The 19044-nt window shown below is 39.4% G+C and overlaps 1 protein-coding gene across 2 annotated transcripts in view; it reads left to right on the top strand.

Annotated features, from left to right (window-relative positions):
* Positions 1-19044, top strand: part of Pou6f2 (POU class 6 homeobox 2) — a 366558-nt gene that overhangs the window by 112536 nt on the left and 234978 nt on the right. For both annotated transcript variants that reach the window (XM_021215891.2, XM_021215890.1), the window contains exons 2-3: positions 5952-6043; positions 9258-9486. In XM_021215891.2, coding sequence (XP_021071550.1) covers positions 5952-6043; positions 9258-9486 — 321 coding nt within the window. The remainder of the gene's footprint in view (positions 1-5951; positions 6044-9257; positions 9487-19044) is intronic.

Raw genomic sequence — 19044 nt, 5'->3', positions numbered from 1 at the left:
TCTCTCTCTTCCTTCTCCTTTGCCTCCTTCTTTATCTTCCAAAAAGAGACAGGCAGGCAGTACTGTGACTCTCAGATTCAAGATTCAGTAGGAAATGTGGAGCTGAGAATGAGGGGCTCTGACAAAGATCCTTAATTTAAAATTCCATACCGTGAGACCTTAACACTTGGTTTACACTTTGTGAGTGATCTGCAAAAAGACTGCAATTCCATAATGTGTGTCTGCAATTAGTTCCTTCCCTTTCCAAGATGGAAATCTCTGTCTGATGAGAGAACATCCAGAGTGAGGAAACTGGGAAGGCAGGAGGGGTCATGCTGATGATGGTCCAATGCCTGCACTTGAAGCCAGTGTTCTGTGGTATGTAATGCCAGTGGCATTCAATCACACAGTTGGCATTTGGTGGTGCGAGTCATGTGCTGTCCCCAGAGGAAAGGAAACATAAACTCTCCTGGATATCAGTGAAGCCACCGTTATTCACGCCATCTTTAACCCTCGTGGAGTTAAGAAATGCCCATACAAATACCCTCTTCCACTCTCTGTCCCTAGCTTTCTGTGGGCCGTGGGATGCTTAAAGAAGCTCCAATGATGATTCACAGACTTGGGGTGGGGGCCACTTGTGGGAGCCTTGACCTGTGGGAGAATTCAGAAGCTACCTGCTAGACTCTTGGTACCACATTGTCTGTGTGTTACTCTAGACCAAGAGCCAATAGTGAGACCCCTGTATCATCACCATCTCATCTACAGATTTGAAAAATGCCAACTGTAGATTGAAACTATTTGGGAAACTCTTAAACTTATATAAACTTTTTTCTTGCCGTAACTTCTTAAACAATATAACATAAAATTTACTTAGCATGCTCATTGCATCAACATTATGAGTAATCTGGGTGGCAATTTAAATCGAATAAGAGAATACGTATAGGTTATATGTAAAAATGTTATGCAGATTGAGATAAGAGATTTGAATATCCTCAGATTTTGGTATCTACAACTCCTGAGTTCTACTCCAAACATGGGTCTTACAGTGCACAGTACATAATTAAGGTCTGCGAATACCATTAGCTGTGTATAAGATATTTCCAAGGTCTGCACACATAGAGATTAGAATATGTATTAGTTGGTTTTGGTGGTTGAACATTATAAACGAATAATATGAAATGTTACCTTAAATATAAACATTGTTAAGGTATAATAATCAGCAGGTGTAGCATTTATATAGCAAGCTTGCAGGGTTTCAGTGAATTTTCATATGTGTTATCTCTATGGCACTCACAGCAGCCAACTTGTGAAGGAAGTTCTGTCACCATCCCTGACTTTCCTAAGGGAAAGCTGATCAATACGTAACTGGAAAACAATTCCAAGTCCACACTCCTAGTAACGGGGAAGATTTAAATTTACACCTGGCCGTCTTTAAACCTGTAAGAAACCTTGCCTTTAATCTTTACACCAAACTGCTTCCTATATCTCTCTGGTCCAGGCAGGTTTTTGTTACTGTGGCAAAGTGCCTGATAGGGAAGATTCATTTTGGCTTACTGTTTTGGAGATTTCAGCCAATAACCAGTTTGCTCCTTTGTTTGGGAACCTCAGCAAGTCAGCATATCATAGACTAGACCCCACAAACACCAAAATTATGGTGGCCAGAAAACAAAGAGAGCATGAGGAAGTTACCAGCATCCATCCCACCATCCTTTTCAAGGGCATGCCACTCCGGTTCAGCTTCCTCCTGCTTGTCTGCCCTCCATAAATGTTCAGGGACCCTGGGGCATTTGTAGGAACCCTTGGATCTTTTATAGGCCATGTTGGTTACTGCCACTTTGGTTAGAAATACCCCAGCTCCACGTATACTTCACAGCCTTCTGTGTGTATGACCTGAACATAGGATCTGTTCTATACTTACTGGAATATGTTTTAACGTATTCAGCGTCATCACTGAAGCACGGGTCCCTTCTCAATCTTCGCTGCATTTGAAAAATATCCCCTCCCATCTCAGACCAGCGCCAGGTCGGGGCATCCTCAGTCCCTCAACTGCCCAACCCTGCCTAAGGCTCAGGCTACCTGCTTTGGGACACAGCTTCCTGGTACTCACAGCATCTCAGAATGGGGTGATTCCCCATCCCTCCAACTCCAAGGATTCTGCCTACAGGGGTGCGCCTTGAGGCTGAAAGGCCATGCAAACACAACAAGCTAATAACCCAGTCCGAGGCACCCTGCAGCCTTGCAGACACCCGCTCCTAGAGTGGGAGGCAGGGACCACAGAACTGTCCAGCCAACGCGTCAGAATTGGAGCTGTTCCACTTGAACCCAGGAACTTTAAAGCTTTATTTATAGCTCCTTATTAAAACATGAAAAAGCGTTGAGGAGGAACCCTTTGGTTATTCATACAGAATCGATCATGGAAAAGCAACTGGTTGTCTTCTAATTGTCTTTGTCTAGATGGAGACTGAACATTAGCAGATGAATAAACCCTGAAAAGGTAAATGAATAAACAAACAAACAAATAAACTTTCTACCACTTCCTCATCCTGTCACAGGCAGACAACAAGGCTTTTAACATAGGCTATAGGGACATTCTAGATACATGCTATACATGTCATTTGGGATTGAAACAGAACTTGTCAGTAAGCTAATAATTGAAAGATATTCCTAAGGTATATGCTAAACAGAAGTAAGTCATCAAGTGGATGGCAACATTTATCTTAAGCCAGTCCTCTATTTGTATTGACTGAATAGTCACCAAGTGTGCATGATATGCTGAGCTCACAGTCAAACGAGGACAAGTAGCAAAGAGGGTGAAGGCATAGAGGATGGAGTAGAAGAGAAGGAAGTGAAGTAGGGTGAATATAATCAAAGCATGTTGCATTTTTCGGAAAACATCACAAAACACATTATTGTTTTTAACATTTGTTATTTGCTAACTACAAAAGTTTTAAAGCATGAGCCATTCACTACAGAGGGCTGCCTTGGAACTTCTGGTCTCCAATGGTATACTGTTTCCTAGGCTTCCTGGTCAAAACACACGTTTTAGAAAGTATTCAATCTCAATCTGGGTCTTCTATCCGCAGTTTGTTCATTTAGTTCCTAGATAAAAGACACACAACTTTTATTCTTTACAATAAGCCCCAATCAGCACTATAGCTGGGCAGATATCTATCCTCTATGCTATTAATATCTAGTTTCCTATCGATAACCCAGTTATGACTTACTATTTTTCATGAGCTACTTTTAACTGCCAATGGCCATGCTTTCTTGACTCCGAACTCATGGCATTTTTCTCCTCTGCCCACCTTCTTCTCTCTCTCTCTCTCCTTGCGGTCTCCTCTGACTCCAAGGCCGGGGAGACCAAGCCTTACCTATCTCAATTCTGCCCAGCAATAGACTGTATTTATTCATAGGCATCTTTATTCACCAATCAGAAATTACTTGGGGCAAGGTCACAGAGCCTCATTTGAGTCTACCTGTGGACTCTTATCAGGGACAACCAGGTCTGGGCCCCCACCCCAGCCCGCACTTAGCATTGCAACAGAACAAACCTCAACAGAATACCTGCTCAACCCATGTTTATGTTTGCTTGATGTGCCGTGGAAATACCTAACCTCAAATTCTCTGCTATCATACAGTAAGTATTGTTTCAAATCACTAAAACCTTTAGCCAATGCTTTTTAATCATTCTGACTTCAGGATTCCCCTCTGGCTGTACAGGAAGGCCTCTGTACAGGAACTGCCTTCCAACAGATTAGGTTATGGTCCTACAAGGCTAAGAGTGATATATGTGTTTGGGGAAAATGGAGATGCACATTAAGAAGAAACATTGCTTTTTTGATCCAAGCAGGAAGCATATATAATCTCCTCTAGAGCCTGTGAAATACGTCATTTTACACATGAAATTGTGTGGAATTGGTCCAGATTGTGTTTAACATGGTTTTTGAGAATAGCCATTCTCAGAATGAGCTGCTGGGTACCAGTTAGGGGCTCAGAGCACTAAATAAATAAATAAATAAATAAATAAATAAATAAATAAATAAATAGAAGCAAATGTAATCTGTGTGGCAATATAGAGTACAGACATACACTTCTCTTAGCACAGTGCCTAGATGCGATCAGTCCTCAACACTGCAGTAGGATCTGTTGAGAACAGAAGAAGAAATGGGTTCTGAACACATGAACAAAATATGATGCAAAGGGGCCTGTCTTGCTGTAAAACATTTTAAGAACAAAGTGTATATTTAGTTGTTTTAAAGAACTTTCTACTTTTCTGCATGTGGTAAAACTTTTATTTCAGAGTTTGGTATAAAAGTCTAGGCCTGATAAAATTAAGGAAGCAACCATGTTTTTCTAACCAGCAATATTTTAGCCATTTGCAAATTAGCCTAATCTTAATATTTGACCAAAAGCACTATTTGGGAGCTGAGTGGAGACCATGAGATTTATACTACATAAAGTGCTGTCTAGCTTAACATGTCCTGGCTTTCAAACATAATAAATAAACCACATGGAAAATTTAGAAGAAAGTTCTTTTGCATACATGGGGATTGTTGATATCTTCTAATAGGTCCTTTTACCCTTGTTATTAGATGACAGTGATCATTATAATGCCAAACATATCTTGACAGAATTCAGTTTATAAAATGTCAGCAAGTCTATGTTTTTTATTAGTTTGCTCCAAATCAATTTAGAAATTTCAATAGAATGCTTGTAAGTATTCCCCAAGCAATGTCCATTCCTGACTTTCTGCACAAAAAAAATTACAAATTAATCAGATTTTCAAATTTCTGTATAATGGCTTTGCACATTTATTACTTAATCCTCTTATAAAATGCTATTATGATTGACACATCACTGTGGAGATAGAAGTCAATTGAATAATATGTAGCAGTCAATTTTATTTGTAGCTTAATGTGCTGAAGTATTTTTTTCCACATTTCCATTATTTATAAGTCTGTCCCTTAGGAGACTATATAGAAGAATTTGTTTTAAATGAGCCAATAATACCTTCTTTAAAATTTATAAGCATGACAGAATCATATCTTTTTTTTTTTTCATTGGTTGGCCACAGCATGCCAGTAAACAGACTTTGGAATCTCTTCCACTTTATAGGAAAATCACCAGGAAAGTGGATCTTGTTCAGGTTTGATAGGAACTGGATTTCAACCACTAGAAACCATTCACTCCATTAGAGAACTCCAAGAAAACAGAAGCTTTCACTGGCGCCACTTCAGAAATGGCTCCCAGTGTTGCTTATTTTTTTTTTATTTAAGTAGTCATTGTTTCCACCATTATCTTAAACACTGAGGTTTACCCGGAAACAAAGCACACAAGCATGCAGACAATACCCAAAGGCCTTAGAGAGTTGCTGTCAGGGTGCTAGGAACCCAACGGGATCTCAGCTCGGGACTATGGTGTGTTCAGTGCCTACAGACGTGGGTCTCTGTGAACTAATGGTGAGACATCTCTTCTTTTTCTGCCTGAGATTAGTAATAAGACTTTGGGCAATTAGCTTAACTATTACTCACCTCTGCATAACACACACAGTTTCACACACATGCATGTGTACATGTGCACATACACACACTGAACTGGAATGTGCTATCCAAACTGATGTCTAATGCTAAGTTTTTTTGATATATATATATATATATATATATATATATATATATATATATCAAAATATAATATATATATATAAATATATATATTTATATGGCTTTTATGTGTTTAAATATGTGACAGTATACCTTTTTCTACTGTCTGTTCTTTCTACCTCCTGTTGGCATTGGTCATCCTGAGTGTACCATTGCATCATTTTTTTGCCATTGTCAAATGATTTGAAAACTGTTGAAGAATTACTCTTTCACAAGCATCTATTCCTTAGTGTCTGTCCTATGACATCACAGAAATATGTTGTCCCCAGGCTGGACTTGATACTAAGGGAACTTTTCTCATTTGAATTCTAGGGGCCAGAGGAAACACAGTGCTACCAGATCCAGGAACTCCTGACCAGCACCAGGCCTGTCAGACCCATCCCACCTTTCCAGTTGGGCCACAGGTCAGTATCTCTCAACTGTTTTGCATTAGGCTGCATTTAAGATGGTTTTACCATATAAATAACCAAATAAATAATAATGAGTTAAATCCAATTAACTTCAACAGGGCAAAGATGGTGATAAATTTTTGTATGGGAAGCTATATGACTACATTATTTATTAAGTACTCTCAAGAAAATATGTGTTTGCAAAAGTCTCTTCTTAAAGGAAAGGAAGGCTTTAATCATGTGGAAATGGTTTTTTTTTCCCTTAAAACCTTCTCCATCTAGGCTGTGGGCTAACATGCAGTTTTCTCGAAAGTAAAACTTTAATGACTGGAGTGTGAAGAAAATTAAGTTATTTCAACCTTACTATAGCCATTTTTGAAATACAAGATGTGATTTAATATAAAAAAGTTAATGCAATTTTAATGCTAGTTCAGCTTATTGGGTTTGACAATACTGTACATCACGCGTAGCTCTTGCATTAATAAAGAAATACATTCATTATTTTTTAAAGTCCAATATTTGTTTTTTCCAGCCTGGCGTGGGTTATATGGAGATGTAGAACACAATTATAAAAGGCTGGGCTTTCTTTAACCTCTGCCATCTCCTGTGAAACTTTCAGAGTTCATCTTGCTTTTATGGAGAGAAATATCTGAGTCTTTCCCTCCCCATTGCTGTCCTTGTTGTTCCTGGAAATTAACCACTTTCAGTACAAGGAGCACTTGCCCAAGTGTAAAGCTTCGATCAGACTTGACACTCTTACTCTAGCCACCATGAAATAGTTCAATGGCCTCAGATCCCATCATCCACCTCAGAGACCAGACCACTTCATACTGATAGACATGAAGAATGGGCAGTGTCTACTGGGAGACAGACCTAGAGAGAGCTCATACAACATGAGCCATTGGCTTCCTTGTGCCAGACCCTCATAATGTCATTCTTGTTTCCTCACGTGGTCATATGTTTTTGTGCTGTGTGTGCACAAATGTGCCTAGAAGCACAGGATTCCTAACATGTTTCAATATTTTAATTCTTATTAGAATGAGACTCAGGCAGTGAAGAAGCATGGCTCTGTAACAACCAGGAACAGCCATACCCTATCTTAAACCCAAAATCCAATCTTAAAAATGTGCATGTCAAGCCTCCAAACCTGTGTACAATGTGAGAGCTATGAAATATCTTCCCTTGAAATATCACATCGATAGGCTGGTTACCTTACTAGGAAACTTGGAACCAGTCTACAATTCCATTATTATTCCCCAAGTCTGATCATTGTTCTTTAGAGTAACTTTGTTTTTTTAAAAGGAAAGGCAAAGTTATTGGTGTGAATTTAGTAAAGTAAACAAATCCATTGGGAGCCTGGAGCTTCCTTTGCAAGGATCTGGAGGGTACTCTAGAGGGATAGAGAATGCACCCACACTGACCATCGTTCTTCAAATGCAGAAACCCCATGTCTCTGAATCTGCTCCTTGTATTGGAGAAGGAGGGTAAAGATGATGACTCTGGAACTGTCTATCTGATCTTATACTTGACCTCTCCAGGCACAAGATATGGAACTTCCAGCAAGCTATAAAACTCTCAAAGTCCCATTCCTGGGATAATTGCAACAAAACAATAGAGCCTGGCGATTATAATCTGGCATTGTTTCATGCCCGTATTTAAATACATTTTCTATGTCCCATCAAAAGGAAAGTCAGTTCTACATAATGTTTCATTTGGAATCCTGTAGAGGAAAGCTGTGGGATTATATTTTGTTCCCTAGCTTCTGCAAGAATGTAGAGATGTCCTGGCTTAAAGACTCTAGGGTCAAATGGCCTTGGCTGTCACGTAGCCATCCAGAACCAAAATCTTAGTATGTTCCTCCAGTGGAGACCCTATCCCAGGACTCCAACAAGCTTTGTGCTCGACTGCTGCCTTTCACACCAAACGATGACCATAAAATCAAGAGTGGGCATATACACGGTTTCTGTAGTAACATCTTAATTGGAGGAAGAGTATGAAAGAATTAACAGTAAGGGACTTTTTAACATTTGATCTTAAAAGTAAGTATTTTATCTTTATTACATTTTATAACTTGGCATTATACATATATACATATACAGAGCTTATAGATATATTTATGCCACTTTAATAGCAACCATTCATTTACTATCTTATTTATTTTCATATCAGGAACATTTTTTTAGATTTATTTATTTATATACATATACATGTATTATTTATTATTTATATACATATACATGCATTTATTTATGTGTGTATGCACATACATGTATTATTTATTTATTTATTTATTTGTGTGTATATACACATACATGTATTTTTCTGCATGTACATCTGCATACCAAAAAATGTCATCAGACACTTGTGAGCTGTCATGTGAGTGCTAGGAATTGAACTCAGGACCTTTGGAAAAGCAGTGAGTGCTCTTAACCACTGAGCTATCTATCTAGCCCCTCCCCCCGAAAACATTATTTTTAAACTTTCCTAAATAGGTACCTAAATAATCCATATTGATGACTATACAATATCTCATCAGGATGGCACTATAACATGAACTGCTTCAACATTTATGTGATTTAAAGTGTATTGCATAATTTCTTGCATTTATCTCTTTTCCCTTTGAATTCTATCATGAAGTTACAACTTAGAGTATATTCTGGGTCAAATGGGGACACATATATTTACCATTCCTGATATGCATGTATTTCCAGTTGCTTTCCAAAGAATTCTGCTAGTATCCATGCCCTCCAGCCGCAGAAGTGTACAAAGGCGTCACTAAAGGCCTAGCATCAAGAAAATCTTTTGCTCTATATTTATTAATATAATACTTAAAAACCTTTTGAACCCAAAATGTAATAAAAACCCTATCATTATCAATGACTTCTTTCTGGGACAATATAGAATAAATTAACTGAAAACTTTAAATATATGCGAAACAGGATCAAATGAAATTTCAACTCAATTTGTAATATGTAAAGGTACAGTATTTCTTCAAAAGGTATTAAAGCTCCACAGAGATTCTAAAAGAAATTGAAATTTTTTTTCAAAGAAATTAGTGAAATATAATGTCAAAATGTAATTTCTTCCTCACCTTCTTCCTTCCTCGGATGGAATATGCTTCTTTGCCACTTCTTAGAAACTTTCTGACCTGATATAACTGAGGGATTGTGCTCTGCAAGGCCATGTCTTGTTCTGCTGGAAAGTGAGCCAGCTCTCTCTTGTTTTGCAGCCTCTTCTGACGGCACAGCAGTTAGCCTCTGCTGTGGCCGGGGTGATGCCAGGAGGCCCCCCAGCCCTCAATCAGCCAATCCTCATCCCCTTCAACATGGCAGGACAGCTCGGTGGCCAGCAAGGCCTGGTCCTCACACTGCCTACTGCGAATCTCACAAACATCCAAGGGCTGGTAGCGGCAGCCGCAGCTGGAGGCATTATGACTCTGCCACTGCAAAATCTACAAGGTAACCATCGCGCCCAGATGCTGGGCGCTGTTCTATCCATGGGCTGAGTGGGGAATGTGGTTTAGGATTGCTTCTACCGTGAAGGACGCGAAAGGCTTCTGCAGAAAGCTTCATTTCCGGTTGTTTATGAGCTTGTTCAAGCCACGGTTTTATCAACCTGCATTTTCTCTCATGAACACCAAAGCCTTTCAGGCCCTCTAGAAGCATTTGTAGACACAAGATCATTGTGGGACACACCATCATTTAAATGTGAAATCACTGAGTTGTTATTTGAAGACATAGTTATAATCTGACAAGATCTTCAATTTGCCCACACGCAAAGAAAGGTTGGATGTTATTCACATCTGTGTGAGTGGTTGGGACACTACAAATACAATCCTTGTATTAAGTTAATACAAGGATTAACTTAATGATTATTTTTGCTACTAAATGGGCTTTAGATATAAGTGTTAAAAAAGTATATTTGAGCTTTTTTTTTTTTTTTTTTTTGTAGAAGGCAGACCAATTTTATTGGGAGAAGTTATTCTCTATATTTTGAAAAGTTTAACTTTTCTTGAAAAGTTTGATAACATCGACACTGGTTGATTTCCAAATTATTCACCAAAGAAAAAATAACTACAGTAAAAACTGTCCCGAATAAGAATATTACATCCTGACATCTCCCCATCCACGGGGGTGAGTCACTCTGGGTGATGTGCTCAGTTCTCGTTTGTGTTTTTAGAAAAAGACTGCTAACAAATAGTGGATGTTTTACAATAAATAAAAAAAGAATATTATGTCTCCTACCAAACCAAACTAACCAAACAACAACAACAACAACAACAACCCCCAACTATCTCCTCTGAGGTTAGTTAAAACAGTTTGACTTCATTTATGTAAAGGTAAGCAGTTATTTTGTTTCACAGGAACCTGAAGGTTTGTCTGAATAAGTCCTCAGAATAACAATTCAAATTACTTTTAAATTGGCTAAGTGGTTGGTGTTTATTTGACTTATCAAACTGCTTAGAATGTCAATACACACACTAAAGGACAACCAAGAACTAGTGACCCTTGGCCCTCCATGCACTCTATGTGTTCTGATGCCCCACCATTGTTGCTACATCTTAACTTTCATTTTAATGTTTAAAACAAAGTCTCTCTTATACCATTAAATTGTGCCAAGTACCTTGCCATTCATAAATCATGCATGCTCAGGATAACACTAATGCATGAACTTTGCTTGTTTCAAATTTGAGTGCCTGGGACGCCAAGAACTTGAGATTAAGCAAATAAAGCAGGAATACACAAGGTAAAAGCAGAAGTAACAAAGTGTAGGGCCTGGCGTCTTAATGTAGGTGGATGATGAAATCTTAATGAAGAAACAGGCATTATCAAAATGCGCCCTTCCATTTGGAACATGTGTGCTTATGGGAATATTGAATATTATAAATAAACATCAGCTTGTGGAGCTCCTGGGCCGTGAATTAATTCTGCTTGGTTAAGATGGACTCCAAAGTCAGGCTGAAGGAGAGAAGTCTTTTTATACTTTCACTGTAGGTCAGGGTTGGGATTTTAGTGCCTGTTAGCCCCGGGGGTTAAAGTCAGTGCTGGCCTGAGGTGCAGCAAGGCCTTCTCCATTTTGTTTGGATGTTAGGTTTAAGTATGCGTTTAGGATTTAGACCTTGACTTCTTGGCTCTGTTGTCCCCCGTGTCAACTCTGCGAGTTGTGCCCTGGAAGACTCAGTGGGGGGCAGTGAGAAACATGAACTTCCTTTATCCTTATGTCTCCTTGGCAAAGGTTTCAACCAGTATCACCTTAAGTATATTTGCGTTCTTAGACAAGGTCATGTCAGACACAGACTTGGGACCAAACACTTCTCCCTTTGAAGTCATCTTTAACATGTCAGTGGTCCTGAAAAGGAGATGATGAGCTCACTAACGTGAAACCTCCCAGCTATACGTCAGCTGAGTTGGGAGATGGTTCCCTCATTTGCCTTAATATCAAGCTGTAGCGGTGAGTTTAGCTGCCCACCTGAAACTTCCTCTCATTTAAGATCCAAATCAACACTAGACAAGGAAGTTCTACTTTAGGTTTATTTAGACTTTTTTTTTTTTTTTTTTTTTGGATGCTTGCATATCCGTACACGATTTCTCAACACCTAGACCTCACTAAAGAAAGATGGAACCCTCCTGGTTTTTTGGAAACTAAGATATTTCCCAAAACATAGCATACCTTCAGTGTTAAATAAGGAAATTTCCAGGAAAACAGGAATGGTTTAGTATCCTGCTGAGAAATCCAAGGGTGGTAAGGATAATAAGAAGAAAGTTTCTTATGTTCACAGTGACTTCAATCAATGGCAGTCAATGAACACGACTTAAACAGCAATGTCAGATACCACCTTGAAATCAGCTCACCAGCACCCAGCCCAAAGCTGACCTTAGCATGATTAGGTGACATTCTACATCAGTGGTTCTCAATGTTTGTATCACAACCCTCTATCTCCAAAACTATTTATATTATAATTCATTAGCAGTAGCAAAATTAGTTATAAATTAGTAATGAAAATTATTTTATAGCTGGAGATCACCACAACCTGAGGAATTGTATTAAAGGGTCATAGAAATAGGGAATGTTGAGAACCACTGCTCTACAGTCTGTGGTGTTCCTAGGCAATACTAGTGATGGGCAAGCTTCCTGAGTTCTACCACATTGCAGAAGCTACTGTCATGTAGGAGAGTGAACAGATGGCTGGAAGCAAACAAAATCATCTTTAAAGGTTTGGTCAACTTTGAGATGAAGATGACAGCTTTAATGTCCTCAGCTTATAACTTTTCTCAAAAGTGGTGGCCTTGCCAATGAACACATTAGAATAAATCTGTACACACATTTCTATGGTCAAAAGCTAGTATAAAGGCTAAAAAGCTGTTCCCCTTGCAGGACCTACTCCTCACACAACAAACGTGATGACTTCAGCCCAAGGTTTTTAGTGTTTTGAAATTACTAATAAGCCTGTTCATCTGTAAGAGACATCCCACTTCCCCAGTAATTTGAGGTGTGAGAACGAAAGCAAGACCTTTAAGTGTAACACACCTAGTCTAAATGAAGTTCCTAATCTTATATGCCCCACATAGATCTAGATAGTTCCTCTTCTCCCCTTGTAAATTAGTATGTTTTCATTTCACAAATTAACTTAACCAACAAGAACTTTCTCTAATAATTTTCTAGCTTTCTTGTCCGATTCCTCCCTCTGCTCTTCATTTAATTCAAAAGCTATAGGTTTGCTAAGAAGATAAGAACAAGTTGTCAACATCAGTTTCTTAATGGCTTGGAACTCAGGGATAAGCTTTCAAATATTTTCCTTTATACTAATGTGATTGAGAGCTTATTCCTTTACATCTCCTATCAAGTAGCATAGCATAGTTCTCAGAGGAGTTCATAATGCACACATGCATTGTGATGAGTTCTGGTGAGGAGATGTAACACTGAAAATGGCCCTCCTAGATTCAGACAGTGGTTCACTAGACAATCTCCCCTTCCAAAGGAAATACCAGATAGAAGCTGGAAATTTGAAAACTCAAAATGTCAGACTTCAGCAGGTCCCTGAATGGAATCTGCAGTTTTACAATTTTCCATAGATGATTTCTTGTATACATTCAAATCCTTGGGGAATTAGGTTTTACTACAAATGTGGGAGGAACGCAAGCATTCAGGCCATAGCAAACCCTAACACAGCCAGAAGGCTCCTCTGCCAAACGTTGAGCACCCTGTGTGGCCAAATAGTGCCCTCATGAACTCTACTGCATTTTTCCTCATGCCAGATCCCCAGGTGAGACTATCAACCCAAGGTATATTTGTTTCTGTCACTACGTTTGGGTTCCAAAAGCCAAGGGAACCAATGTTTTTGCTTAATGAGTGTTACTGAACTGTCTGCCCAAAGATTTTGTCCAGAAAATTCTTTACATTGCCTAGAAAGATAACTTGACCCAGCAGGAAATGCATCTGCAAGGCCTACTGGTTTTTTTTTCCTTCTTTCACTAGATCTTTCCTCTCCAGAAAGAAATTCACACCCATCATACCCATTATATCACTGATACTGTATTGATTGTGAAGGTCATGAGAATGAGGTACATTATGTAAGATCCCAGGACTAGCCCAGTAGGCTAATCTCATTTCAGCCTGAACTGAGGTCTTCATCTCAGGGAATTCAAGTTGCCATGAGGAGGCTAGCTGAATCGATACCATATATACAGCAGCAATTGTCTATCCTCCTTGCCCAGAATGACTAAGAACCCTGTTTTCATCTTTTCCTGCTCCATTCAGGCCATTTCTCTAGTGCAATTTAGGTTCATTTGTTGTCCAGTTTCCAACTCATGTAGTATGGGGAACTTTGTGCCAATGTCTATTTGTGCATATAGCCTTTCTTTTTCCTTTATTAAAAATTTTAGATTATCCAAGAAAGAAATTGCCTGTTAAGAAAGGATGTTTTCATTCTGGATTACCTTGTAGGCTCACTAGGCAAGTGAGAGATTAACTGGCTCCGTGCTGAGGTGTTCTTTCTCACTCGATGTGTATTAGAATGTGTGGTGGTTTGACTATGCTTGGCTCACGGAAAGTGGCGTTGTTAGGAGGTGTGGCCTTGTTAGAAGAAGTGTGTCACTATGTAGGTGGGCTTTGGGGGCTCCTAGTGCTCAAGCTCTGCTCATTGTAGAAGAGCCAATCTTCCCTTGGCTGTCTTCTGGTCAAGAACTCTTCATTATTTCTCCAGCACTGAGTCTTCCTGGATGCTGCCATGCTTTCTGCCATGATGATAATAGACTGAACTTCTGAAATTGTAAGCTGACTACAAAGTTCAAAATACCTTCAGGAACACTGTCTTCCATGCTTCTACAGTGTGGCTCACTAAGCCCTACTTAAAGCATCCCACTGCTTTACAAATCCACACCTCCTCCAATAAGGCCATGCCTCTTAATAATACCACTTCCCACGGACCATTATAGCATGTTAGGTGTTGTTACCTGGTCATTGTTTTCATTTAGATTTTTCATCTGAAATAAGCTACAATCTAGAAATGGAGGGCACACCTGTGACCTAAATCTTTAGGCTGGAAGACACATGCTTTTGATCTGGATCTTGACAAGAAATGATGCACATTTTACACTGGAACTTGAGGCATAGTGGACACAAAACGTTTAAGCCCAGGCATGCCTTTTAATTTCAGGAGAGAGAAACAAGCAGAGCTCTGAGCTCAAAGCCAGCCCAGAGCAGAGCAAGTTACAAGTAGAGAAAAGCTTAGGTACAGGTGGAGTGGTACATGCCTATAGTCCCCAAACTCAGCAGATCTCTCAGTTTAAAGTCAGTCTACAGAGCATGTTCCAAGATAGCCAAGCTTAGACAGCAATGGAATTGGAAAACAGAAAGCTGACGATAATATAAAAGAACAACGTGATGGCCAGGAATGAAGGGGTCATGCAAAGAAGCTGAGGCTTGGGACCATGAAGAAAGCCTAGGAGAGGCTGCTGGTGAAGCCTAGTTGCAGCAGAAGACCAGTGGATTGGATAGCACAGTATGATTAAATGACCACAAAGAACAGCGGTAACAGTGGAATGGAGACAAGCAGAGCCTAGAGTGCCACAGAGGGCGAAGCTGGAGATGGAGCCAAAGGTTCTACATCTTGATACATTGATCTGAAGGCACTGACTCTTCTACAGTGGGTGGAGCTTGAGCACTGGAGTCCTCAAAGCCCACCTACAGCATGACATACTTCCTCTAACAAGGCCAAGCCTCCTGCAGTAATGTCATATCTCCTGATACTGCCACTTCTCATGGACAAAACATCTTCAAACCACCACAGAATGTATGGAATCTGAGCAAGTGTGCTAAGAGAACATGCTAGATCTTTTGTGGGATGGTCATAGGACTTACATTCCCTGTGGATGTAATCAAGCCCACAACTGTGAAAGGAGACGAGTAATGACAGTAAATCTGGAAGAAAGAAAAATGACTAAGTGTGTTCTGTGTCACATGATTTTTAAAACTCCTTTAAAAGTCATCATCTCCCCTTTCATTGATTCCTTTGTGAAGCAGATACTGTGCTAAAAATAGCATTGAGTTACTCAAGAAAGAATCAATTAGTTGAAATAGCAATGAGAAATCTCCTTCCTGGAACTCATACAAACGTGTTGAGTCTTATTTTGCCTAAACTCAGGCAGAAAATGGAAACAGAAGGGTACACAGGGTGGATGTCAGTGACAACTGCAGTAAAGGTGTTAATGGAACAGCAGAGGGGGACAATTAGGACAGATGAGTCAGGCTAGTGACTTGTTCTTACAGCACAGACCACAGTGACCCACTAATCACTGTGGGCAACACAAATGGAGAATATAAATGTGCCATGAAGGAGATTTATATCAAAGTGTGAACACTCCAGTTAAGTCAGGCAAAACATTTAAATTAATGACCAAAAAGACATTAGAGATTGCAGCTTAACATGAACACGAAAAAGCAATTAGATTCAAGGCAAGTTTAAAGAAAAAAATCAGGTCAAAGATGGTTTTCCTGTCCTTGGCTCTGACAGGAACCCTGCCCTGCTTTTCTCTGACTCCCTGAGTTAGTTGGGTTTGTGTTGCTATAAGAGAATCACTGATGTTGGCTGCCTGATGAACAGGTTTCCTTTGCTTACAGTTGGGGAGATTCAAAGACAGAAATCTTGTGGGTTTGTAGGTTTGGTCTCAGGTGAAGACCTTCTGGTTCCAACACAACATAGAGAACTAGGAAAGGCTATGGATGGAAAGGAAAGCACATGGAGCCATCACACTAACAACCCATTCTCATGACAATTACACTACAAGATCAACATAAGTTCCTTCTGATGATGATGCTCTCCATCACCTGATTGTCTTCTAGCATTACCTTTTTCTATTAACACTCACACCACTCCAAAACTGCCAGGTAGAGATCAAACTTCCATCCAAGAATCTTTGGTGAACAATCTATATCCCACCTATAAGATTCCCCAAATTAGTATCTGTATGTGACAAAGAATTCAGGGATGCTCTTGGTGAGTTGTATTGCATTTCCTTTTTGTTTGTGATAGCACGGTCTTGACTAGGCTATACTGCATGCAGTAAAATACATGGCTCCTTTCAATGAGCTCTGATGATAGTATACAACCTTGAAGTGTGCATCTACTGCAGTCAACAAATAAAACATTCCATTATTCCACTAAAAATCCCTTGTTACCCCTTTCAGTCAATCCTTTCTGTCTAATCTAGTAGCTCTAACTTTAACTTTGGTATAGATTAGTGTTTTCTGTTCCAGAACTACAGATTTATATTGGGTATTCTTTTAAACTTAGTATGATGTCTCTGATATTCATCTAGTGTGTGTGTGTGTGTGTGTGTGTGTGTGTGTGTGTGTCCTTTTGTGTAATTTCAAAGAAGCTTTTCAACATTACACTATACCACATCTATTATGCCACAGCCATTCCAACATCACAATTATGTAGATACCATTGAAATCCCTTCCACTGGACCCAAGAAAAGATCCTTGGTTGGAGTTATATTAACTAAGGTTCTTTGGAGTAACAGAACCAATAGAGCACACACACACACACACACACACACACACACACACACACACACACAAATGAAAGATATAAACAGAGGATTCATTAGACTGTTTCATATGATAAGCTTACAGAGATCAACAAGGCCTCCTATTCTCCAGAAAGGAAGATATCCTAATAGCTTCTCAGTCCAAGAAGCTAGCTTCTCGGGGGTCCCAGTTCAGTGCTGAAAGACTGTGAGTTCCCTGGAGAGCTACTAGTGTCGATTCCAAATTGGTAAACCAAAGAAGCTAGAGTCTAATGTCATCAGAAGCTATATACTCTCTTCAGAAAGTAGTCACAATGGCAGCAATTATCACTGCTTCTCACCTTGAATCCTCTTGTAAGGTACCATTTAATGGAGGGCAGGTCTTCCCTAACAGCTAATGATCTCTCGAAGTGTTCTGATGGAATGCCCATTCTAATGGAATGTCTTCTAGGTGATGCTAATTCACCCAAGTTGACTATACCAACCATCACCAGGCCTTCCAGGGATGCCTGCTTGCCTCAACTCATGGTCCAAGCTCTAGGGTCCCAGCCTGTCTGAAATCTGTCTTGACAACATATGATGAAGGTTTTCTTTAAAGAGGATGTAAAAGCTCTTTGTGTATGCCTTACAGAAGCTTTGGGGCTGAAGGATTGAGTCATGATTCCAAGGGTTAAAACATTCTCTCTGAGCAAACAATCTCCTGATCCATTTGTTTCCAGCCAGCTCCATGTGCCAGTTTTTCCAAGACACAAATCTCAAGTCTAATATATTTTGTTTCTTTTCTGCCACACCCTTCTCTTATGATTTAGCCAATGTCAGAGTGAGGAAATCCTGGGCTCTTAAAAATATACTCATCTCCCAAGACTCTGAAAACCTCTGTCCTTTTCAACCACTCTCAGTTTGGCCATTCCCATTTCTATTTTCTTTATTCCTTTACCCATAAAAACTTGCTCTCTATAAACCTCTCTAAAGGACTTTCATTTCTTCGTTTTCAAGGAGGCCAACTCACTAGAAGCAACAGCATCAGCATTTGTGATCCTCTGCTTTGGAAAATATAAATATGCCTTGTTTGCATCTGACTCCGTCCCTAGAATGAAATCCCTGAGAATATCAACAATATTTAGCTCAATGACATTCCCCAAGAATGGAGGACATTACTGAATCACCTATCAGAGGTATTCAAGGTTGGATGGGTGGGTAGGTGGATAGATGGAAGCCGATAAATAGGTTTATAAATATTAAAGAATCACTAGGGGTTGGTCAAGTAGAAAGAAGCAAAAATCTCTTAGTTTAGAGGAGGCATAAGAAGGACAGAATGTATCATGTCTATGAAGATCTCTCTTGTTCAAGTCAAGTTGTCAAAGAATCAGAATTAAAAAAAAAAGAAGAGGGCAGTAGTGGAGGACTTTGTGTGCTTCTCTTGAACATAAGAATGGGAATCATAGATCTGATATGTTATAGGTTGGCATATTTAACATCAATGTCACTGTGTTTCATTTTCAAAGATATGTGTTTGCATTTGTAATAGTAATTCTGAGAGTTTAATGTTTCTAATAGTAATATAAGAATTATGACAGACAGGAAACCTTAGAAAAAGAGAAATCCAGACTAAGACACGGCTCTAGAAGCCAGAACAAACACTATATCAGGTTATATCGTTTGAATCATATAGTAAAAAAGAATACTAGTTGGATGAGAAACATATAAAAATATCTGGGTTTTATGTAGCAGAAGATGGCCTAATTGGTCATCATTGGCAATAGAGGCCCCTTGGTCTTGCAAACTTTATATGACCCAGCACAAGGGAAGCCCTGGGCCAAGTAGTGGGAGTGGGTGGGTAGGGGAGCAGGGGGGAGGGGAGTATAGGGAACTTTCGGGATAGCATTTGAAATGTAAATAAAGAAAATAATAATAATAAAAAGAAAAAATATCTGGTTTTGTTTTTCACTAACACAAAGCTTGTTTATTTATAAAATTCTTTTTGAA

The sequence above is a fragment of the Mus pahari genome, chromosome 16, assembly GCF_900095145.1.
Source record: "Mus pahari chromosome 16, PAHARI_EIJ_v1.1, whole genome shotgun sequence".
Taxonomy (NCBI): Eukaryota; Metazoa; Chordata; class Mammalia; order Rodentia; family Muridae; genus Mus; species Mus pahari.
This window is presented reverse-complemented; position numbering and strand designations above follow the sequence as displayed.